Genomic DNA, 24886 nt, shown 5'->3' with positions numbered 1-24886 from the left:
GTTATTTTCACCTGCTTTCCCCACACAGGTGAATGGGACCAATGTAAACCTGCCAGTGTCTCCGGCCCCTGGTGTCTCTGTGTTCAAGTCAGGAAAGTTCTACACTGTATCCATGGACTTTGGTGTGACTGTTCGTTACGATGGAAACCACTTCATGGACATCAAAGTGATCAAAGAGTGAGTTAGGACTGAGGAGTTGCTATGTCTTTACATTCTTACCCTGACCCCCACACAGAATCCCATTTCCAATGGAAGTTTGGGAATATTGCTGACAATAAACTCAGATAATCAGTAAAAACACTAGTACTTGGTTGGAATAAGTCACAATCTCTTGGACGTGGTGGAGGAGTAGAGAGATGTAGCTCTATCTGACTTGTTATTCTCACTTCCACAAATCACTAACATGTAGATCATTTCTTGTAATCTGCAGCTATGAGAACCAGCTGTGTGGCCTGTGTGGAGATTACGATGGAGATGCCAAAGATGACTTCCGTAAACCAGATGGATCGTTGACCGACAATGCCAATGACTTTGGACACAGCTGGAACACCGATTCAGAGTGAGTAACATACAAACATAATTCCTACAATCAAGACATATATACAGACTGTTTATAAAAGTATTATTTTTTGGTTTATTTGTTGCATAATGTCTTTTTATTAATTTAATATTGAATATGTTGGGACTCCATACTAAATAAAACACTGTAGGTACAGTTACCCCTTTATTATAATTACTAGGGACAAAACCTAACTAACCAACACACAAAGAGCTCCTCTAACAGAGTGTCTGTGCTGGCAGGTGTAATAAGAAACCCAACACCACCATCCCTGAGTGTGATGGAGAGCAAGAACTGTATGAGAGCTCTGGATACTGTGGCATCCTGCTGGACAAAAAGGGTCCCTTCGCTGTGTGCCACCCCAAAGTCAACCCAAATGTAAGTCACCACACACACACACTCACACTCAATTCACCCCATCCACGGTCATGTGGATAATAAAAGATTGATTTCGGGATATTTTTGTTCAATATCTGATCACTCAAACAAAGTTAGATTTTAATTGGAGAATCGAATATACAGCCCTACTTACAGATAAATCTTACCTACGTGCAATAAAATACAAGCACAACAATTAAAATAAAAACCCAAAACACGAGGGAGACGGAAATTAGAATTTGTGGTTGAAAACAAAGAGACATAATGAAGCATTGTAACTCAACAAACCTTATGTGTGTCTTCAGAATTACTTCAAGGACTGTGTCTTTGACCTGTGTGCGCTGGATGGAGCCAAGCCCGTTCTGTGTGAAGCCATAGAAGCCTACGTCAACGAATGCCAGGACCGCGGTGTGAACATCGGACCCTGGAGGAATAGCACCTTCTGCCGTGAGTGTTAACGGGAGAAATGACATGTGGATAGATATAGTAGATATAAGTAGAATGATGTGGTTGTGTGGTGCTAATAGGAGCATTTCACAGCTGAGGCAAATTATCACTATTTTAATTTTCATATATGATTTGATACTATAAATAAATTGAATTGAATATAGGCAACATTCATTGTGTTTTTGTACCTTATGTATTTTGGCATCATATTTTGGTTTGTTATTTGCCTATAACCTACACATTAAGCCTGCTGCCTTCATTTCAAATCTTGATACTACACTTGATATAAAAACAGGCCCTGGTTTCAGCATATGCTTCTTTGCCCAGCACTATCACTGACTTCAGCCTCCCATGCTCCCCCCTAGCTCTGGACTGCGGCCCAAACAGCCACTATGAGCCCTGTGCAGACCCCTGTCAGGAGACGTGTACTGGGAAACCTCCCTCCTGCAGTGGGCCCTGCTCTGAAAGCTGTGTGTGTGATCCTGGCTACGTCCTGAGTGCCGGCAAGTGTGTCAGAAAGAGTTCTTGTGGCTGCAACTACAACGGCCAGTATTATGAGGTACGGTGAAGTTGGTTTGAAATAAAACATTTCTACATTTTGAGGATATTACGGCCTTTGATATGAACTTCATCCTGCTAACACAATTACGTGTGTGTGTGTGTGTGTGTGCGTGCGTGTGTGTCAGCCTGGAGACGAGTTTTATCAGGCGGACTGTATGTTGAAGTGTAAGTGCGATGCTCCCTTCGTTACCTGTGTGGCCTCTGAATGTCCCCCAATGCACGAGTGTAAACACCAGGATGGAGAGCTGGGCTGCTATCCCACCAGTAAGTCTACACCCACCACACTACTACACGAAGTAACAGAACTGGATATATGAATTATACGGTACTTGGCATCTCACTGTTACAGCCTAGCGAAGATGTTGTCATGAACCAAAATTCATGAATTCCAAACAAATATTGTTTTGTTACCAGAATAGAACTACAACTCCCAAATGCAAGTTATTCAATGTTAATAAACAAAAAAAATTGCTAAATTGTGACTCGAGTATCTGCAGCCGTGTTGTAGCTACTCTGACGTTGTGTGTGTGTGTGTGTGACCCTGTCCCTCAGGCTCTCAGGACTGTGTGGTGTCTGGAGATCCTCACTACAACACGTTTGACAAAAAGTTCTACAGCTTCATGGGAACATGTACCTACACCCTGGCCAGAACCTGCAAGAACACCACAGGTAGGTGTCTTTTATTTCCATTGCACCTGAACACAATGTTTTCATGTCATGGTCTAAAACTCATTTAATATGAGTGTAGAAGGTGTAACTTGTAGATGCTGCTGTTGAACTGAGGCATATGAGACATTTAATTTCAGTTTACAGTAAAGTACTGATATTTAAGGCACGAGTGCCGAGTAACGTCAGCTGGCAAAGGCCCTGCTGAAACTGAAGGAATTATTATTATTATTATTATTATTATTATTATTATTATTCCGCTTTATTTTTCCGTGAAATGAATTCTCAGTCTCAAAAACTTTGCACACGCAGGCCTGGTGAAAATTTTTATATTTTAAGGGTTTCACAGATAGGCGTGCAAAAATGGCACGCTAGTTATTATTGGAATTGTTCTTTATTATTATAACTTTAGCATTTGTGATAAATGTTCTGTGTTTGACTGTTCAATGTCCCATGCTTATTAAAAGAAAAACACTTGTTGCTGGCAATTCATATCCATGTTCTCATCCTTGCATGAGAATACCGAACAGTTTTGATGGTGTCTCATATTATAATTCTCCATGAGATGTTTTATCTGTATCTGAATATTGAACTTTAGCTAAAATCATCTTAATCGCAATAGCTGGCAGAAAAATCGCAATTAGTTCAAAAGTCCAAATTGTTCAGCCCCACTGTTTAAGAAACGTAGTTACTGCACATAGCAGACAGTGACCTGTGTGTACCCTTGCTGTGCAGGTCCCTGGTTCTCAGTGGAGGGGAAGAATGAGGAGAGAGGAATGCCAGGGTTGTCCTACCTGAGAAAGCTCTACGTGACTGTGAATGGAATCACTGTGACCCTGATGAAGGCCAGGAGGACGCTGGTCAGTATCTCTGTCTCTGTATTTACAAGCTGTCAGTATCACTGAGGATGACTGGGCACAACATGGGTATTAGGGCTGGGACCATGTGCTTTTGTCCCGATTCTTTCACCATACATGGGTGTATTGCGATTTTCCTTCTTTGCAATTCTAGATGTATCGCGATTTGTTAGTATGAAGTATTGCAATTTTCTTTTCCTCCTTTAAGAAAAACTACAGTTGAATAATACACTTTTAGAGACATTTCTAAAAACTAGTTGTTTTCTAAGAAGAATGCACATCACATGTCACTCAGTCAGTCTGACATTTATTTCATTCATAAAGAAGAACGTAACACAGATTTTCTCCATTTTCTGCTTTCGCTCTGTTACAATGTAGTCGCCATCGGCGACACCTAGAGCTGTAACAATTCCAAATTTTGCAGAACAATTGATTGATATCACTGTCATGTGACCAGATAATGTACAGTAATAACACAGGTACACAGCATATGAAGTAAACAACGTCTCTTTATTATCATAAAAACATTTTTCTGTCTTTTTGTTGTTATGAATGTGTACAGTATAGGGTCAAGTGCCAACAACTAACAAATTGAAATAATAATAATAGAAATATATAGTCCAAACAATAATCACTTATATAATTACAAATTGGCAAATCTAAACAAAATCAACAATTACCAGTCACACACCTTAAGACCTTAGCTAATGTTAGCAGTTAATTGCGGAGAAACAAAGAAACGGTGATTATGAAATAATTGTTACAGGTCTAGTGGTACCATATACAGGTGAATCATTGGTAAAAAATAAATACATAAAAATATTCTAGGGGGGAAAAAAAATCGATTTTAAAAATCGTTTTTTTTTATCACAACACATGTAATGTAATCTTACCTGATGTGCTTTATCCAGTGAAGTGTTTTCAGCAGATAAGCAAAAGAACAAGCAAGATCCTCTGCTCATTTGAGTAACGTTACATCAGCGGTACGATAAACAGACATCGTAGTTTCAGCGAGACGTCATCCATGCGACTTTGAAGTGTGTAGTCTTATACTTCAACAGTTTAACAATAAACTGAGATTTTCTTGAATTGTGAAATTATCTATTAAACTGGTGAACATCATATGTGTAATTCATGGCTCAATTCAAACCAGACCAAAAAATTATCTCTCCACTGACTCCCATTCATATTTTTTTGAAAGATAGGTCCCATGGACCGGAAGTAGAAATGCGTGACTTTGGCGCTCTATAGCTTAATCTTCAGGATGAGTGACATCACAACCCAAAGCCTGTCTCTTGTTCTCTTCACCTTTTTCTAATTTGATCATATCTCTTGTTCCTTGACCTTTATCTCTTTCATAATGCCATAATCCCAGAAATCTATCCACGCTCTTCCTCCTTGTCGTCTCCTGTACTCATCTGTTTGATCTGTCCACACATCCTCAGTGTCTTTACTCCGTCATCTTATCTTATCTTATCTTGTGTGCTAGGTTTTATTTATGTGTAGTCATATACTTTTGATTTGCGTTTTTTACACCTGTTACCATCTGCAAAGAGTAATTGATTAGTTGTCAACTATTAAATGAATCACCAACTATTTCAATATATTTATTAAATCTCTGATTCCACCTTGTTAAGTGTGAATATGTTCTAGTTTCTCCTCTGTGATAGTAAACTGAATATCTTTGAGTTGTGGACAAAACAAGACATTTGAGGATGTCTTCTGATTGACATTTTCCGGCATTTTATAAACCAAACAATGAAAATATTTGTTAGTTGCAGCCCTATATAATTACATTTATTAATCCATACTACATATACAGTACATCTACTACTTTCCTGTTTAAATTCAGTTTATTCAGTTTGCATTTACTGTACACCACAAATATAAATGATTGTCTTTATATTCTATGGTATATATTTTATCCTTATATTTTAACTTCTGCATTATTTTATGTCTTAGATTCCAAATTAGATTCCAGATTTTTTTATTACTGGTGTGATTTTCTTTTTAGACATATTTAACGAGCATTGTTGGAGGGACCTGAGATCTCAGATTTTCATTGCTTCTCTGTAACTGTTGGGACTATGCCAATAAATAGCTTAGAGTTGGAAAAGCTGACAGGAAACTGTAAATATGTAACACACGTGTGTGTGTATGTCAAAACTGGTACCTGTATCTTCTGTTGACCCTGTTTTTTTCTTCCTTCTCTCCGGCAGGTGAACGGACGGCGAGTGTCCCTCCCTCACTCCCCCTCCCCTCTCATCTCTCTCAGTCTGGCCGGCCAGTACATCACCCTGCAGACGCCCTTCGGCCTCCGGGTGCGCTGGGATGGAAACCATTACGCCCAGATCTCAGTTCCCAGGTTGGTAATGTAATAGTCTGGCATTGGCAGACCTTCCTCCACAGCGCTGCGGAGGAAGGTCTGGCTACTCCACACAGCATTCTGGGATGGGCATTCTGGTTTATTGGCATTTCTTTAAACCAATCACAATCGTCTTGGGCGGCGCTAGGCGCCAGACAGAGCCCCGGTGCCTCTGCAAAATATCCTCAGGAAGGAACTTGTTTTGGTGGAACACGTGTACGTTCAAAAGTTGTTTAAGTCGTTCAACATAAAACTCAGATTGGACAGATAGTCTAGCTAGCTGTCTGGATTTACCCTGCAGAGATCTGAGGAGCAGTTAACCATAGTCCTCACAAATCCACCAGAGTTTAGAACGCCAACAGAGAGAAAGAGGAAGGTAACGGATATATGGCTGATAATGAGGGACATCAGACGAAACCTGCAGCGGCACCAGAACAATCCCATAAATGAAACATCGTCGATATAGACTAGTGATGTAACATTCTGGTGGTCCCACCCTGTCTCCTTGGTTGTATGTGGTAATTTTTCTTTTTTATGAATTATTTTTACACACTTACATAAAATACAGCAGGTAAATGTTTTCATAATTTTTCTGTATTTCATTGATAATTATCATTAATTAAAAGCAACATAGAAATAACAAACCTTTGTAATAATAGCATTAAAACTTATGAAACGAGGAGAATGAATTCACTGAAAAATCTATCTAACGTGGTGTCACAAACTCAATCAGTGCTTCCCAGCAGCTGTCAGGTTGTGGGATTTGGGGAACAAAGCCTCTAAAACAGAATCTGAATGAAAGAGGCCCGGAAAGTCTGTGTATTTCGTAAAAACTGCCTAAGTAATTACCTCGGCATCTGTCCAATCTGTAGTTCAAACGTTATACAGATCTGCTATTTTTAACAAATCCTGCCAGCATTTTTAATACTTTTGCTTCTATCTCTTCCATTGATGGTGCCCTGATTAATAGTATCAGAGCATTCTGTCTCTATTGTTTATAGAATTCCATTAAAGAGCCAAACATTATTTAAACCTTTTTAAAGTCTTCATAAGACTTGTAGCCAATCACATTCCCTTTCCAACGGTATATAGCATGATAGGAATATCCAATGGGAACCAGTCCAAATGAATGGGTAACAGACCTAAGCCCCGCCTCCCAGAGCCAGCATGCGCATACATGTGATTTATGAGAAAAACATATGATCAACAGTGTTTGAATGAATGTAAAAAGGTTTTTTAAGTCATTTTAAGTATTTCGTATGTTTTTTCTAATAGCATAGAAGTGAGTAAAAGCATTTAGCAACATTTGGTCACTTGTAGAAGTTTTGGAGAGGTTTTGGCACACCGGTGACACTTGTTATACAAGAAAAATTTTGAAACTCCCTAGCTCCCACTAGGTTGGGACTAGAGTTCTGAAACTTTATATAGGTCTTCTTGACAAGGTGTAGAAGGTTTGTGTTGTGTCCTGCATAGTGTGGCACAAAATATTTTGTTGTTATTTTTTTTTCAAAAATTACGTTTTTAGACCCGGACCAAAATAACTATTTTGAACCATGTTTGAACTGCTGTAGTGTATGTTCTGTTTTAATCACATGCTAATCAAGCACATGTCTATAAAGTAGAAGAAATTAGGTTTGAAATGATGCCTCATACATGTATTTTGGCCTTACAGTTCTTCTGACGAGAAATGGAGGAAAATCAGGCAAATGGTGGATGTTAACAGGTTAAAGTCTTCTTAAGACATTCCTCTCCATCTCCTAATCCAGATTTTCTCTTCCTCCCGTCCCGGCAGCTCCTACCACGACCAGATGTGCGGCCTCTGAACGGCGACGGTGACACAGGGAACCCAAACAACGACTTCACCAAGCCAGATGGCACTCTGGGAGGCAACGTCAACGACTATTCCGCTCCAACAGCTGGCAGAAAAAGAACACGAGGATGACTCGTGAGTTTCGTGCATTCATTCAGTGCTGGAATCTGAGAATTTCCTTAAGCCTTCCCTGGAGATTCCCATAAAGCTCAAGCATGTGATTAAGGTACATGTGACTGGGCTCTATAACCTGAACATACATTCACTTACTTATAGTTCGTGTAAAATACCAAAATGACAACTAAATGTCCAAAACAAATTATTTGTAACACAAATTATATCTGTTACACTATAATTATTGTATGGATTTATACAGTAAAATCTATGGTAATTTAATAATCTATGTTACCTTATACCATGGTCTGGGTGATGGGACATTTTTCAACACCAAAAAAATAATAGGATACCTACTAAGAACAATAGTTATATTTTGTAGAGAAAGTATCATTATAAAATTTTGGGCTGGGCAATATATCGATATTATATCGATATTGTGATACTAGATATAGTCTTAGATTTTGAATATGGTAATATATCTCCCTTTGTTGTCCTGGTTTGAAAGGCTGCATTACAGTAAAGTGATGTCATTTCTGAATTTACCAGACTGTTCTAGCTGTTCTATTATTTGCCTTTACCCACTTAGTCATTATATCCACATTATTGATGATTATATACCACAAATCTCATTGTGTAAATATTTTGTGAAAGCACCGGTTTTTCATCCATTTACAATATTTTCAACTGATACACACGGTATTTGGTGAAAAAAAATATCTGATTGGTTTTTTTTTTTTTTTTTCATATTGCCCAGCCCTACAAAAAATTGAGTCTGCCATAACTCCTGAAGATAAGTGAAATGGAATGTGACCCTGGTGTTGTGTTTGCATTGTTCAGGTGTCAGAATCCAATAAAGGCACCGGGCCCAGCCTATATAGACTGTGACCCCAAACTGGAGGCCGAGGTGGTGAAGCCAGACAAATGTGGCAAACTCAAAAACCCTGCTGGACCCTTCAGGTAAGAAAGCAGCTTTTTCCCTAATTATTGACCTGTTATAGCTGTTAGAAAAAACACGTTTTATGCCTCTAGGGAAAAAGTAAATCAAACGCTGTGGAATACGCTTGTTTAAAGGTACATGGAGACACGGACCCTGGTTTTATATATATATATATATATATATATATAAAATATATACTACAGTTTCTGACTACTTGGATCCGCAACAAATATAATTGGTCCTCTCAGTGTATGTTAACGAAAATGGTTTTGAAGTGTTACATTTCACTTTGACTTGTTTCCTGGTTCTCATATATGCAGTGAAACAACATGAAATGGTTGGATAGGGATTAACTTTTCCTGCTCCAGATTTCCCACCGTGGTAAAAAAAGAACAGAGGAGACACTTTGTTCCTGTTCACTTTGACTCACTGTGTTCTCAGTTTATTTATCTATAGAGATTTATTTTAAATATTTATTTAGTCCCCCATTTTTTATTTAATTATTTTCCCTTTTAAAATGATATACAATTTCAGTTTAAATTGAAAGATCTGCACAGTTAAAAAAAATAGGGGAATAGCTTTCAGTCAGGGCAGAGGCTTTAATCTTTCTTTCCAACCACAGACCCTTTACAAAGCGTGAATTTGAATGGTGAGTTAAATGTTTAGTTACATCTCTAGTGTTGGACCCTCTGCCTGACCCTCTGAGTGTTTGCCTCTGTTCCAGGGAGTGTATCGGTGTGGTGAATCCCACTCCGTTCTTCCAGAGCTGTGTGTATGACATGTGCCAGTTCCAAGGCCAGCAGCATGTGCTGTGTGACCAGCTCCAGGCCTACACCGACGCCTGCCAGAGCGCCGGAGCCAAAGTCCACCCGTGGAGGACTCCAAGCTTCTGTCGTAAGTCATTTTCTTAAACTTAACTGGTCGTTTTGGTGTCTAAACGTAACATTCTTCGCCGTGGCTGGGAAGGGAGGAAGTGGATCAGGGGTTACCCATCAATAGTTCCATATATTAAAATAAAGTTCTTTGACACTATTGCTGTAGTTAAATTTAAGGGATCATTGTTGACTTATTTTTTTTTCAATAACAAACAAAAGAAAATTCTACTGTATTTGATTTTTAGCAACTTAAGAGGTGTGGCTACAAGGAACCCATTAATCATCTTTTCATCCTTATCTTAATCCTTCTGTCCCTCCTTTTACATATTTTTATATACATTTTTACTGCTCCCTTGAGGGATGGGTTAAATGCAGAGAATGAATTTCGCTACATGTACGTGTATGTGACAAATAAAGTACCTTTACCTTTACATATCCCTGTCGCTATCCTACCCTCCTTTGGTTCATCCTGCTACCCCTCCTCAATCCATTCATCCTTCCTTCCTACCCTGCCTCTGTCCGTCATCTATCCCTCCCTCCATCTCTCCGTCCCTCTGTTCTTCCATGCAGCCCTGGCCTGTCCTCCCAACAGCTCCTACTCCCTGTGTGTGAGTTCGTGTCCGGAGACGTGTCTGGGTGTGTCCGGACCCCCCGGCTGCGAGGACCTGTGTGTGGAGGGCTGCGAGTGTAAGCCGGGCTTCATCCTCAGCAACGACAAGTGTGTGTCCCTGAAAGACTGCGGCTGCGTGGACCCCAGTGGATCCTATCACCCTGTGAGTGCTCCGAGTCACTGAAATCACTGAAATTCAATTTTATTTATATTGTCCAATCATAGCAGACGGTGTCTCAGGACACTTTACACACAGAGTAGTTCTAGACCACGCTCTATAATTTACAGCATTTCCTCTGAGCAGCAACTGCACTTATTGCAGCAGCGGCGGGCATTCAATAAGTATTTATTTTTTAAGTATGAATGTTTCAAGCACATACTCAACAATATTGTTGTAGCGTCTTATGTAATGTATCTGATCTGTGTGTGTGTGTGTGTGTGTGTGTGTGTGTGTGTGTGTGTGTGTCAGGTGGATGATAACTGGTACCTGGAGGGTTGTGAGCAGAAGTGTGTGTGTCACAGCGGAGGTTTGATCCAGTGTCACAACAGCAGCTGTAAGCCGACCACTGAGAGCTGCCAGCTCCACGACGGAGAATATGAATGTCGTCCTCTGGGTATGTAACACAAACACACACCAATGCCAACCCGTGCCCCCCTTCAAGCCCCTCCCCTGGTAATGATTAGCTGTCAAGCAGCAACCTCTGGCTCTGAAAAGTGAAGTCAATGTGGAAATGCCTTAATCCTGCATTCTTTCTAACAACTCCAGGACCAACTACACCTAAACCTACAACTCCAGGACCAACTACACCTAAACCAACAACTCCAGGACCAACTACACCTAAACCTACAACTCCAGGACCAACTACACCTAAACCTACAACTCCAGGACCAACTACACCTAAACCTACAACTCCAGGACCAACTACACCTAAACCAACAACTCCAGGACCAACTACACCTAAACCTACAACTCCAGGACCAACCACAGCCAAGCCACCAAGTATGACATGCCCTTATCAAAGTTTGGGTTTTGAGTTTTACACTAATACTTCATTTAATTCTCTTCCTTTCTTTCTTTCTTTCTTTCTTTTTTTTTTTCTTTCTTTCTTTCTTTCTTTCTTTCTTTCTTTCATACATCTGTTTCCCCCATTTGTATTTAACCACCTTGTTTCCTCTGTGCTGTACAGAACCATGCCCTCCTGATGCAGATTATATAGAATGTGGCCCAGCTTGTATCCCCACCTGTATGGAACCCTCCACCAACTGTTCTGGCTCCTGTATCAGTGGCTGCTTCTGCAGACCAGGGTTTGTCTTCAAAGGACGGCACTGTGTGCCATTGGAGAAATGTGGCTGTCTGGACGGCCAGAATAACTATTATGAGGTCAGATATACCCATATGCATACATTCCTGTTAAGGCAAAATATATAATTGTTAGACATTACATGAGAAAAAGATTGTTATAGGTACTTCTTTTGACACACACAATGCACCCTGCGATTATTGATGGTTTGTTCAATTGTGTTTTAGCCTGGCGAGATCATATTTGGAGATGGCTGCTCAACGCTGTGTCGCTGTGCAGGGAACTACTCTTTGGAATGTGTCGATAACTCCTGTGACCCTACTGAAGAGTGCCGCAAGGTCAATGGTGTTTCAGGCTGCTATCCTAAAGGTAATGTCTGGTAGACGTCTAACTTCAGATCGACCATCTGAAATAATCTAATTTGGTCCCAAATGACCTGTTGTTACTATCTGCTGTATTCTAAATTCTCAATTTTAATATTTAAATCACTGAAACATACTAGTAACATAACTACTGCTAAAGTACAGTTTCTCATACCTCAGGTACCTCCACATGCGTAGCGTCTGGTGATCCCCACTACACCACTTTTGACAAACGCAACTACAACTTCATGGGCAACTGCAGCTACTTGATGTCTGGACCCTGTAATACAACAACTCTGCCATTCTTTGAGGTCCATGCCGACAATGAAAATCGCTTTAACACACCCACCATCTCCTATGTGAAGGCCGTACATGTATATGTGCGCATGTTGAAGATCTCCATCCTCAAAGGTGGCACTGTGCAGGTAAGAAATGAGGGGAGGAACAAACACAGATTTTTAACAGATAGGATGGCAGCGTGATATATTTACAAGAGAAGCTGTCCTGACTCCTACCCTGATAAACGGCCGCATAGGTCGTTTGCAGCAACAATTACAACCTATATTTATGTTTATAGAGATGGCGGCCTCTAGTGGCCTAGTAGTTATTATGGGAGGCTCGACAGCAACGCAGGAAGTTAAGTTGTTATTTTCATTGTTATTTTAACATGTAATATTGTATACATAGACAGTTTTTAAAGTTTCTATTTCCTTGATAATCCCCCATTATGTTATTTGCACCTTCTTTCCCCACACAGGTGAATGGGACCAATGTAAACGTGCCAGTGTCTCCGGCCCCTGGTGTCTCTGTGTTCAAGTCAGGAAAGTTCTACACTGTAGCCATGGACTTTGGTGTGACTGTTCGTTACGATGGAAACCACTTCATGGACATCAAAGTGATCAAAGAGTGAGTTAGGACTGAGGAGTTGCTGTGTCTTTACATTCTTACCCCGACCCCCACACAGAATCCCATTTCCAATGGAAGTTTGGAAATATTGCTGACAATAAAGTTCAATTCCCACTGCGATACATCAACCAATGTGTCCCTGAGCAAGACACTTAACCCCTAGTTGCTCCAGAGGCGTGCGACCTCTGACATAAATAGCAATTGTAAGTCGCTTTGGATAAAAGCCTCCGTTAAATGACATGTAATGTAATGTAATGTAATAAACTCAGATAATCAGTAAAAACACTAGTACTTGGTTGGAATAAGTCACAAACTCTTGGACATGGTGGAGGAGTAGAGAGATGTAGCTCTGACTGACTTGTTGCTCTCACTTCCACAAATCACTAACATGTAGATCATTTCTTGTAATCTGCAGCTATGAGAACCAGCTGTGTGGCCTGTGTGGAGATTACGATGGAGATGCCAAAGATGACTTCCGTAAACCAGATGGATCGTTGACCAACAATGCCAATGACTTTGGACACAGCTGGAACACCGATTCAGAGTGAGTAACATACAAACATAATTCCTACAAACAATACATATATACAGACTGTTTATAAAAGTATTATTTTTTGGGTTTATTTGTTGCATAATGTCTTTTTATTAATTTAATATTGAATATGTTGGGACTCCATACTAAATAAAACACTGTAGGTACAGTTACCCCTTTATTATAATTACTAGGGACAAAAACTAACTAACCAACACACAGAGAGCTCCTCTAACAGAGTGTCTGTGCTGGCAGGTGTAATAAGAAACCCAACACCACCATCCCTGAGTGTGATGGAGAGCAAGAACTGTATGAGAGCTCTGGATACTGTGGCATCCTGCTGGACAAAAAGGGTCCCTTCGCTGTGTGCCACCCCAAAGTCAACCCAAATGTAAGTCACCACACACACACACACACACACTCTCACACTCAATTCACCACATCCACGGTCATGTGGATAATAAAAGATTGATTCTGGGATTTTATTGTTCAATATCCGATCATAATTGGAGAATAGAATATACAGCCCTACTTTTAGCGTACCTACATGTAATAAAATACAAGCACGAGGGAGATGGAAATTAGAATTTGTGGTTGAAAACAAAGAGACAGAATGAAGCATTGTAACTCAACAAACCTTATGTGTGTCTTCAGAATTACTTCAAGGACTGTGTCTTTGACCTGTGTGCGCTGGATGGAGCCAAGCCCGTTCTGTGTGAAGCCATAGAAGCCTACGTCAACGAATGCCAGGACCGCGGGGTGAACATCGGACCCTGGAGGAATAGCACCTTCTGCCGTGAGTGTTAACGGGAGAAATGACATGTGGATAGATATAGTAGATATAAGTAGAATTATGTGGTTGTGTGGTGCTAATAGGAGCATTTCACAGCTGAGGCAAATTATCACTATTTTAATTGTCATATAGGCTACATTTATGGTGTTTTTGTACCTTATGTATTTTGGCATCATATTTTGGTTTGTTATTTGCCTATAACTTACACATTAAGCCTGCTGCCTATATTTCAAATCTTGATACTACACTTGATATAAAAACAGGCCCTGGTTTCAGCATATGCTTCTTTGCCCAGCACTATCACTGACTTCAGCCTCCCATGCTCCCCCCCCTAGCTCTGGACTGCGGCCCAAACAGCCACTATGAGCCCTGTGCAGACCCCTGTCAGGAGACGTGTACTGGGAAACCTCCCTCCTGCAGTGGGCCCTGCTCTGAAAGCTGTGTGTGTGATCCTGGCTACGTCCTGAGTGCCGGCAAGTGTGTCAGAAAGAGTTCTTGTGGCTGCAACTACAACGGCCAGTATTATGAGGTACGGTGAAGTTGGTTTGAAAGAAGAAATTTCTACATTTTGAGGATATTACGGCCTTTGATATGAACTTCATCCTGCTAACACGTGTGTGTGTGTGTGTGTGTGTGTGTGTGTGTGTGTGTGTGTGTGTGTGTGTGTGTGTGTGTGTGTGTGTGTGTGTGTGTGTGTGTGTGTGTGTGTGTGTGTGTGTGTGTGTGTGTGTGTGTGTGTGTGTGTGTGTGTGTGTGTGTGTGTCAGCCTGGAGACGAGTTTTATCAGGCGGACTGTATGTTGAAGTGTAAGTGCGATGCTCCCTTCGTTACCTGTGTGGCCTCTGAATGTCCTCCAATGCACGAGTGTAAACACCAGGATGGAGAGCTGGGCTGCTATCCCACCAGTAAGTCTACACCCACCACACTACTACACGACGTAACTGAACTGGATATATGAATTATACGGTACTTGGCATCTCACTGTTACAGCCTAGCGAAGATGTTGTCTGGAACCAAAAATCATGAATTCAAAACTGAATGCTAATAAATTATGGGAGGTATCACTGGTAAGGCTTTAGATTACAGCAGGTCATTATTTGTACTAACAGTGTGCCAGACTGCCTGTACAGTAACCATACATCAATGTACTGTAGGTACAATGGAACAAGGTGTGATGTCGGGGAATAAACGTATTACGTAATAAAGTATGTGGGAAACTAATACTGTTGATATATAAGTACTAGGTACCTATTCTAATATTACTTGGTACAGTATGATGATAACAAGGCTTAAAGTTTGGAGGAAGATAAGCAACCTCAAGCAACAATCTTCGGCTCTAAAAAATGAAGCCAATGCGGAAGTGCTTTAAACCTGCATTCTATCTAAATTCCAGCAGGGGGCACTGGTTGCAAAAAGAAATCAAGTTTTACAGAAGTCTATGAGAAAACGACCCTACTTCTCACTTGATTTATTAACTTAGTATAATCATTCCTAATGAGTTTATGTTCCCAATTGCTAGTTTCAAGTCTTCTTCAATACAGCATGATGTTTATTTAGTAAATTATGGTCCCATATAGAGTAAAATAGACTCTAAAGCAGGACAGGGGATGATTAAAGGGGCGTGGCTAACGTTACCTTGTGATTGAGTGTAAGGCATGGATACCCGACCCGAAGCCGACGGGTCCCGACGGTACCCGACGGGCCGGGCCGGGTTCGGACAGATATTTAGAAATTATGGTCGGGGTCGGGTCGGGCTCGGTCACATCAGCGTGATAAGGCAACCGCTTATTAACGTGCGCTTGTTGCCCCGTGTGCGCCGATGCGCTCATCTGTTGACATTTCCGAATGCCTTCCTACAGCTGCTTAACAAACGTGGGCTTTCCACACAAACAAACGTAGCCTACATGTGACATTAGTATGAGGAAAACATTTTTTAACTGTGTCGGGCTCGGACACAAATTTCTTAATACCTGTCGGGCTCGGGCCGGGTTCGGTCACGGCTCTGTCTGACGCGGGCCGGCCTCGGACAGAAAAATTCGGCCCGATCCGGACTCTAATTGAGTGACAAGTCACTCACTACCACGGTGTTGTGGCTTGTGTCCGTGTTTTCGTCGTAGAACTTCACTTCTTCGCCTCCAATGTCTCGTTCAGCGTGCGGTTAATATTATACAGTCTATGGTTGTACTAAAAGACACTAAGGAGTCGGCATTTCATTCTGAATTACACCTGCACTTTGCTAATTAAGCTAGCTAGCACGAGCGTTAGCTTGTCCTAGCTCTGTAAGGCTGAAACATGATACTCTGTTGTAACAACACGTTACTGGAAGGTGACATTTGGGTACGTCATTACAAACAAATATTGTTTTGTTACCAGAATAGAACTACAGCTGACATTGTGTGTGTGTGTGTGTGTGTGTGTGTGTGTGTGTGTGTGTGTGTGTGTGTGTGTGTGTGTGTGTGTGTGTGTGTGTGTGTGTGTGTGTGTGTGTGTGTGTGTGTGTGTGTGTGTGTGTGTGTGTGACCCTGTCCCTCAGGCTCTCAGGACTGTGTGGTGTCTGGAGATCCTCACTACAACACGTTTGACAAAAAGTTCTACAGCTTCATGGGAACATGTACCTACACCCTGGCCAGAACCTGCAAGAACACCACAGGTAGGTGTCTTTTATTTCCATTGCACCTGAACACAATGTTTTCATGTCACGGTCTAAAAATTGGTGCAAAATTCTCAACCTACCGCAGCTCTGGTTGAGAATTTGATATGTCTATGTGGGTGTCTTAATGTGATGTGTTTTGTATATGTGTTACATGTTTTATGTGTTCTGTATGTGGTGTTGTGCTTTTTTTATTATTCTTTACATTTTTCACAAGATAAATGCTGGAATAATGTTACATATGACATGCTGTTATCAGCAATGTCCTATTTTCAGTGGATCTTTCATTTATTTTTTATGACTTAATTTAACATGAGCGTAGAAGGTGTAATATGTAGATGCTGCTATTGAACTGAGGCATATCCGACATTTCAGTTTACAGTAAAGTACTGATATTTAAGGCCTGAGCGCCGACTAATGTCGGCTTGCAAAGGCCCTGCTGAAGCTGAAGGAATTATTATTATTATTATTATTATAACGCTTTATTTTTCCATGCAATGAATTCCCATTCTCAAAAACTCACCAAACTTTGCACACGCATCAGGCATGGTGAAAAATTGTAAGGGTTTATTATTGGAATTGTTTTTTATTATTAACTTTAGCTTTTGTGATAAATGTTCTGTGTTTGGCTGAACACTTGTTGCTGGCAATTCATATCCATGTTCTCATCCTTGCATGAGAATACAGAACAGGTTTGACAGTCTCTCATATTATAATTCTCCATGAGATGTTTTATCTGTATTTGAATATTGAACTTTAGCTAAAATCAAATCCTAATCGCAATATCTGGCAGAAAAATCGCAATTAGTTCAAAAGTCCAAATTGTTCAGCCCCACTGTTTAAGAAACGTAGTTACTGCACATAGCAGACAGTGACCTGTGTGTACCCTTGCTGTGCAGGTCCCTGGTTCTCAGTGGAGGGGAAGAATGAGGAGAGAGGAATGCCAGGGTTGTCCTACCTGAGAAAGCTCTACGTGACTGTGAATGGAATCACTGTGACCCTGATGAAGGCCAGGAGGACGCTGGTCAGTATCTCTGTCTCTGTATTTACAAGCTGTCAGTATCACTGAGGATGACTGGGCACAACATGGGTATTAGGGCTGGGACCATGTGCTTTTGTCCCGATTCTTTCACCATACATGGGTGTATTGCGATTTTCCTTCTTTGCGATTCTAGAAGTATCGCAATTCGATAGTATGAAGTATTGCAATTTTCTTTTTCCTTCTTTAAGAAAAACTACAGTTGAATAATACACTTCTAGAGACCATAGATTAGGAAACATTTCTAAAAGCTAGTTGTTTTCTAAGAAGAATGCACATCACATGTCACTCAGTCAGTCTGACATTTATTTCATTCATAAAGAAGAACGTAACACAGATTTTCTCCATTTTCTGCTTTCACTCTGTTACGCTGTAACACTGTCTGACGGTTTCAGCATTAGCTTAGCCTAGCACAGATCCTGCAGGTAACTGGTTCCAACTAGCCTACTGCCCGACCAGACAAAAGTGACAAAATCGCCAACATGTTCCTTATTTACATGTTGTGATTTGTATAGTCTGGCGTGTACAAAAACAACGTAACATGAGACACAGCCATCTTCTAACAGTAAACAAACCGGGAACTATATTCTCAGACAGGCTTGCTGCGAGCATATCACTCTGCCCAAGTACTATATTCTTCCGCCTGAGAATATAGTTCCCTGTTTATTTACAGTTAGAAGATGGCTGTGTCTCATGTTACGTTGTTTTTTGTACACGCTGTGACTCTATAAATCACAACATGTAAATAGGAACATGTTGGCGTTATTTTGTCACTTATTCGGAGCAGTAGGATTACTGGAACCATTCACCTGCATGTTCTGTGCTGGCCTGATGCCGCTGGAGCCGTCAGACAGCATTACAGCACGCACGGAGATGAGAAGGGTATGTATGGACTTGTCTAACTCCGGGAGTTACGGTGAATAAGCTAAATTCCCAATAAGTTGGCGTGTTCCTTTAAGACCTTAGCTAATGTTAGCAGTTAATTGTGGAGAAACAAAGAAACAGTGATTATGAAATAATTGTTAAGGTCTAGCGGTACCATATACAGGTGAATCATTGGTAAAAAATAAATACCTTAAAATATCTATTCTAGGGAGGAAAAAAATCTTTTTTAAAAATCCTTTTTTTTATCACAACACATGTAATGTAATCTTACCTGATGTGCTTTATCCAGTGAAGTGTTTTCAGCAGATAAGCAAAAGAACAAGCAAGATCCTCTGCTCATTTGAGTAACGTTACATCAGCGGTACGATAAACAGACATCGTAGTTTCAGCGAGACGTCATCCATGCGACTTTGAAGTGTGTAGTCTTATACTTCAACAGTTTAACAATAAACTGAGATTTTCTTGACTTGCGAAATTATCTATTAAACTGGTGAACATCATATGTGTAATTAATGGCTCAATTCAAACCAGACCAAAAAATTATTATTGACTCCTATTCATATTTTTTTGAAAGATAGGTCCCATGGACCGGAAGTAGAAATGCGTGACTTTGGCTCTCTGTAGCTTAATCTTCAGGATGAGTGACATCACAACCCAAAGCCTATCTCTTGTTCCTTGACCTTTTTCTCTTTCATAATGCCATAATCCCAGAAATCTATCCACGCTCTTCCTCCTTATTGTCTCCTGTACTGATCTGTTTGATCTGTCCACACATCCTCAATGTCTTTACTCCGTCATCTTATCTTATCTTATCTTATCTTGTGTGCTAGGTTTTATTTATGTGTAGTCATATACTTTTGATTTGCGTTTTTTACACCTGTTACCATCTGCAAAGAGTAATTGATTAGTTGTCAACTATTAAATGAATCACCAACTATTTCACTATATTTATTAAATCTCTGATTCCACCTTGTTAAGTGTGAATATGTTCTAGTTTCTCCTCTGTGACAGTAAACTAAATATCTTTGAGTTGTGGACAAAACAAGACATTTGAGGACATCTTCTGATTGACATTTTCTGGCATTTTATAAACCAAACAATGAAAATAATTGTTAGTTGCAGCCCTATATAATTATATTTATTAATTCATATACTACATATACAGTACATCTACTACTTTCCTGTTTAAATTCAGTTTATTCAGTTTGCATTTACTGTACACCACAAATATAAATGATTGTCTTTATATTCTATGGTATATATTTTAACCTTATATTTTAACATTTTTATTACTGGTGTGATTTTCTTTTTAGACATATTTAATGAGCATTGTTGGAGGGACCTGAGATCTCAGATTTTCATTGCTTCTCTGTAACTGTTGGAACTATGCCAATAAATAGCTTAGAGTTGGAAAAGCTGACAGGAAACTGTAAATATGTAACACACGTGTGTGTGTATGTCAAAACTGGTACCTGTATCTTCTGTTGACCCTGTTTTTTTCTTCCTTCCCTCCGGCAGGTGAACGGACTGCGAGTGTCCCTCCCTCACTCCCCCTCCCCTCTCATCTCTCTCAGTCTGGCCGGCCAGTACATCACCCTGCAGACGCCCTTCGGCCTCCGGGTGCGCTGGGATGGAAACCATTACGCCCAGATCTCAGTTCCCAGGTTGGTAATGTAATAGTGGTAATGTAAATATGTAAACTTGTTTTGGTGGAACATGTGTACGTTCAAAAGTTGTTTAAGTCGTTCAACATAAAACTCAGATTGGACAGATAGTCTAGCTAGCTGTCTGGATTTACCCTGCAGAGATCTGAGGAGCAGTTAACCATAGTCCTCACAAATCCACCAGAGTTTAGAACGCCAACAGAGAGAAAGAGGAAGGTAACGGACATATGGCTGATAATGAGGGACATCAGACGAAACCTGCAGCGGCACCAGAACAATCCCATAAATGAAACATCGTCGATATAGACTATTAATGGAACATTCTGGTGGTCCCACCCTGTCTCCTTGGTTTGTTTTATTATTATTTTTTTTTAATTATTTTTACACACTTACATAAAATACAGCAGGTAAATGTTTTCATAATTTTTCAGTATTTCATTGATAATTATCCTTAATTAAAAGCAACATAGAAATAACAGAACTTTGTAATAATAGCATTAACACTTATGAAACGAGGAGAATGAATTTACTGAAAAATCTATCTAACGTGGTGTCACAAACTCAATCAGTGCTTCCAAGCAGCTGTCAGATTGTGGGATTTGGGGAATAAAGCCTCTAAAACAGACTTATCTGGGACACTTAAAACACCCTAAACTGAGTTGGTAATCTCCGTATTTTCAGAATCAAACAAAATGTGGAAACAAATGTAAACCATTGTACTCCCAGATGCGATGCGTGCATATTTTTACAATTTAATGTAGCTGTGGATCTTTTCTCAGTCCAAATTTTTTTGCTGAAATGATTAACTACTAAAAGAATTTAGACAGGAAATAGGAATCTGAATGAAAGAGGCCCTGAAAGACAGAATGACACCGGCTGGGTGCAGCAAATGAGAGCCATAAACTGCAGTTGAGTCTCTGTGTATTGCGTAAAAACTGCCTAAGTAATCACCTCGGCATCTGTCCAATCTGTAGTTCAAACGTCATACAGATCTGCTATTTTTAACAAATCCTGCCAGCATTTTTAATACTTTGCTTCTATCTCTTCCATTGATGGTGCCCTGATTAATAGTATCAGAGTATTCTGTCTCTATTGTTTATAGAATGCCATTAAAGAGCCAGACACTATTTAAATCTTTTAACCTGTTAACCCCCACCGGCCCGTCGGCGGGCCGGTGGGGGTTAACAGACGTGTTCTGATGTGTTACATAATAGTATTTAACCACAAAAGTTCAAAATTTTGGCAATATGGACATGCTGTATATCGTTTGATTCGTAAAATTCTCTGCAATTGAATCATTCAGTTCATTTTACTGAAATCATAAGCACCAAAGCATTATTCATTATCTTAGTGCTCATGCTATTTGAAAAAATAAAAAAAAAATAAAAAAAATTATGATGCTTCCCTACCTGTACGCTGTCCTAAACGCTCAATCCGCGTCCATTCCTGGCTTATATATATTCCTCTAGTCCGTAAGTGTCCACAGATCAAAAGGATAACAAGGTTTTTTCACAAGAATTAATCCAGGTTATGAATATTGTCCTGTAGAACCCATGCTAATTGTCCGCTAACTGTCTGCTAACTTCATTAGCCGATCTCGTTCCGTCTGAAATAATATATTTCTCCTTGCCCTGCACCGTGTTGCTGGGTATAGTTGTTTTCCTCAGGTTGCTGCCTACACAATGAAATTATCCCCACCTTTTTCTGTTAAGTTTTCACCCCGGGACAACCCCGGACGCCCAAACAAGCGCTCCCACTGTGGAGCGTCAATACGCTGCGTCATCTCTCTGAGCAGCCATCTTAGAAAAAGCTGTCATTGGCTATCAACACGTCAATCATGGCAGTTGTAGCCAATCACATTCCCTTTCCAACGGTATATAGCATGATAGGAATATCCAATGGGAACCAGTCCAAATGAATGGGTAACAGACCTAAGCCCCGCCTCCCAGAGCCAGCATGCGCATACATGTGATTTATGAGAAAAAAATATGATCAACAGTGTTTGAATGAATGTAAAAAGGTTTTTTAAGTCATTTTAAGTATTTCGTATGTTTTTTCTAATAGCATAGAAGTGAGTAAAAGCATTTAGCAACATTTGGTCACTTGGAGAAGTTTTGGAGAGGTTTTGGCACACCGGTGACACTTGTTATACCAAATACTGAAAACTCCCTAGCTCCCACTGGGTTAGGACTAGAGTTCTGAAACTTTATATAGGTCTTCTTGACAAGGTGTAGAAGGTTTGTGTTGTGTCCTGCATAGTGTGGCACAAAATATTTTTTTGTTATTTATTTTCAAAAATTACGTTTTTTTAGACCGGACCAAAATAACTATTTTGAACCATGTTTGAACTGCTGTAGTGTATGTTCTGTTTTAATCACATGCTAATCAAGCACATGTCTATAAAGTAGAAGAAATTAGGTTTGAAATGATGCCTCATACATGTATTTTGGCCTTACAGTTCTTCTACGAGAAATAGGCGAAAATCAGGCAAAAGAGGTGGATGTTAACAGGTTAAAGTCTTCTTAAGACATTCCTCTCCATCTCCTAATCCCGTTTTCTCTTCCTCCCCGTCCCGGCAGCTCCTACCACGACCAGATGTGCGGCCTCTGCGGCGACTACGACGGGAACCCAAACAACGACTTCACCAAGCCAGATGGCACTCTGGGAGGCAACGTCAACGACTTCGGCAACAGCTGGCAGACAAAAGAAGACGAGGATGACTCGTGAGTTTTACGTGCATTCATTCAGTGCTGGAATCTGAGAATTCCCTTAAGCCTTCCCTGGAGATTCCCATAAAGCTCAAGCATGTGATTAAGGTACATGTGACTGGGCTCTATAACCTGAACATACATTCACTTACTTATAGTTTGGGAAATGACAATAACACAAATTATATGAGCTACGCAATGTATGGATTTATACTTGTGCGCAATGGGACATTTTTAACACCAAAAATAATTTTTCGCAAGAACAATAATTAGATTTTGTAGAGAAAGTATCATTATAAAATTAGGGCTGGGCTATAGTCTTAGATTTTGAATATGGTAATATGACAAGTGTTATATTAAGTCCTGGTTTGAAAGGCTGCATTACAGTAAAGTGATGTCATTTCTGAACTTACCAGACTGTTCTAGCTGTTCTATTATTTGCCTTTACCCACTTAGTCATTATAGCCACATTATTGATGATTATTACATGGCTTGGTTGAATTCTAATGTAGAATGCGGTCTGTTATTTCTTGATAACAGACCGCTGCTAAGGATAACACACCGTTGCCATGCAAAAGCAGAGCGTTGCCATGGACGCAGTTCTGTTCACTCTGGAGGACAGCTATCAATCAATCCGCTGAAAGAAGTCCGGATAATTTAGCCTATCAGCTGTGGCAAAAAGTGGGGAAACGTGGAGCAAATTCTGTCCTCCAATTCAAGCCATGACAGCAGATCTGATGAGCGTCTATCGCTAGTATCTTTCTATACCGTCTATGATCGCTAGCTACGCAGTAACAGACGTAAGGACAACAACGCTAATTAGTTAGCTTACATTGCAACTTGTTTAACGTTAACTTACAGGTGTGTCAACATGCAGCGGCTCTGCAAAAAGGAAACGTGATTAATGAGGACATAAACGTCCACATAAATATTCCCAAAGAAGCCATTCACCGTGTCTCACTTCACCGTCAACAGAAATGTTCAGTTTAATGTAAATTAGAGCAGCCGATAGCCTGCTAGCTCACTACAATGCTTCAGCTAATGTTGTGTCAATTCCTGCAGTGATTAAAACAGCAGCTGGGTCATTTGTCCACCACGGCAGCACCCCATAAAATATAGGGCTACTACCACAGCCCGTAAGGTGGTGTTGAGTAGCTAATAGACGAAGGATTGCATTACAGAGTTTTTACGTTGCTATGGACGCATTCCAACCGTAGAGACGGAACTACGGACTATTTTCTCTAGTGGAAGCAATACAATCGTATTTAAATCAATAAACTCCCATTTAAATCAATATTTTGTCAAGTTATTAGTCAAATTATTGATTTATTTGGTAAGTAGCCATGTAATAAGCGGGATAATGTAGAGCGAGGCGGTTGTTATAGCGAATACAACCCCTTCAGGCTGATTCACCCTGTCGGGGTTGTATTCGCTATAACAACCGCCTCGCTCTACATTATCCCTTACTTATATTCTACAAATCTCATTGTGTGAATATTTTGTAAAAGCCCCAATTCTCATCCCTACAATATTGTCGTATTTGGTCAAACATATTGTGATATCTGATTTTTTTTTTTTCTTCATATTGCCCAGCCCTACAAAGAATTGAGTCTGCCATAACTCCTGAAGATAAGTGAAATGGAATGTGACCCTGGTGTTGTGTTTGCGTTGTTCAGGTGTAGCCAAGGCACCGGGCCCAGCCCAGACTGTGACCCCAAACTGGAGGCCGAGGTGGTGAAGCCAGACAAATGTGGCAAACTCAAAGACCCTGCTGGACCCTTCAGGTAAGAAAGCAGCTTTTATCCCCTAATTATTGACCCGTTATAGCTGTTAAAAGGCTGAGTTTTGCTTCTGCGTTAAATCC

The 24886-nt window shown here is 40.3% G+C and overlaps 1 protein-coding gene across 1 annotated transcript in view; it reads left to right on the top strand.

The window, feature by feature from the left end:
- Positions 1-24886, top strand: part of zanl (zonadhesin, like) — an 82300-nt gene that overhangs the window by 17003 nt on the left and 40411 nt on the right. Inside the window, exons 26-55 of the mRNA XM_028563719.1 lie at positions 29-177; positions 431-559; positions 802-937; positions 1243-1384; positions 1750-1943; positions 2071-2209; positions 2498-2614; positions 3347-3471; positions 5688-5833; positions 7626-7648; positions 7802-7856; positions 8598-8717; positions 9422-9591; positions 10143-10345; positions 10652-10796; positions 10949-11182; positions 11370-11563; positions 11711-11852; positions 12026-12270; positions 12603-12751; positions 13167-13295; positions 13539-13674; positions 13938-14079; positions 14412-14605; positions 14843-14981; positions 16610-16726; positions 17626-17750; positions 20169-20314; positions 22894-23037; positions 24699-24806. Of these exons, the coding sequence (XP_028419520.1) occupies positions 29-177; positions 431-559; positions 802-937; positions 1243-1384; positions 1750-1943; positions 2071-2209; positions 2498-2614; positions 3347-3471; positions 5688-5833; positions 7626-7648; positions 7802-7856; positions 8598-8717; positions 9422-9591; positions 10143-10345; positions 10652-10796; positions 10949-11182; positions 11370-11563; positions 11711-11852; positions 12026-12270; positions 12603-12751; positions 13167-13295; positions 13539-13674; positions 13938-14079; positions 14412-14605; positions 14843-14981; positions 16610-16726; positions 17626-17750; positions 20169-20314; positions 22894-23037; positions 24699-24806 (4337 nt within the window). The remainder of the gene's footprint in view (positions 1-28; positions 178-430; positions 560-801; positions 938-1242; positions 1385-1749; positions 1944-2070; positions 2210-2497; positions 2615-3346; positions 3472-5687; positions 5834-7625; positions 7649-7801; positions 7857-8597; positions 8718-9421; positions 9592-10142; positions 10346-10651; positions 10797-10948; positions 11183-11369; positions 11564-11710; positions 11853-12025; positions 12271-12602; positions 12752-13166; positions 13296-13538; positions 13675-13937; positions 14080-14411; positions 14606-14842; positions 14982-16609; positions 16727-17625; positions 17751-20168; positions 20315-22893; positions 23038-24698; positions 24807-24886) is intronic.

Source organism: Perca flavescens, chromosome 19, assembly GCF_004354835.1.
Source record: "Perca flavescens isolate YP-PL-M2 chromosome 19, PFLA_1.0, whole genome shotgun sequence".
NCBI lineage: Eukaryota > Metazoa > Chordata > Actinopteri > Perciformes > Percidae > Perca > Perca flavescens.
Note: the sequence above shows the minus strand (reverse complement) of the source record. Positions and strands in the feature narration are given on the sequence as shown.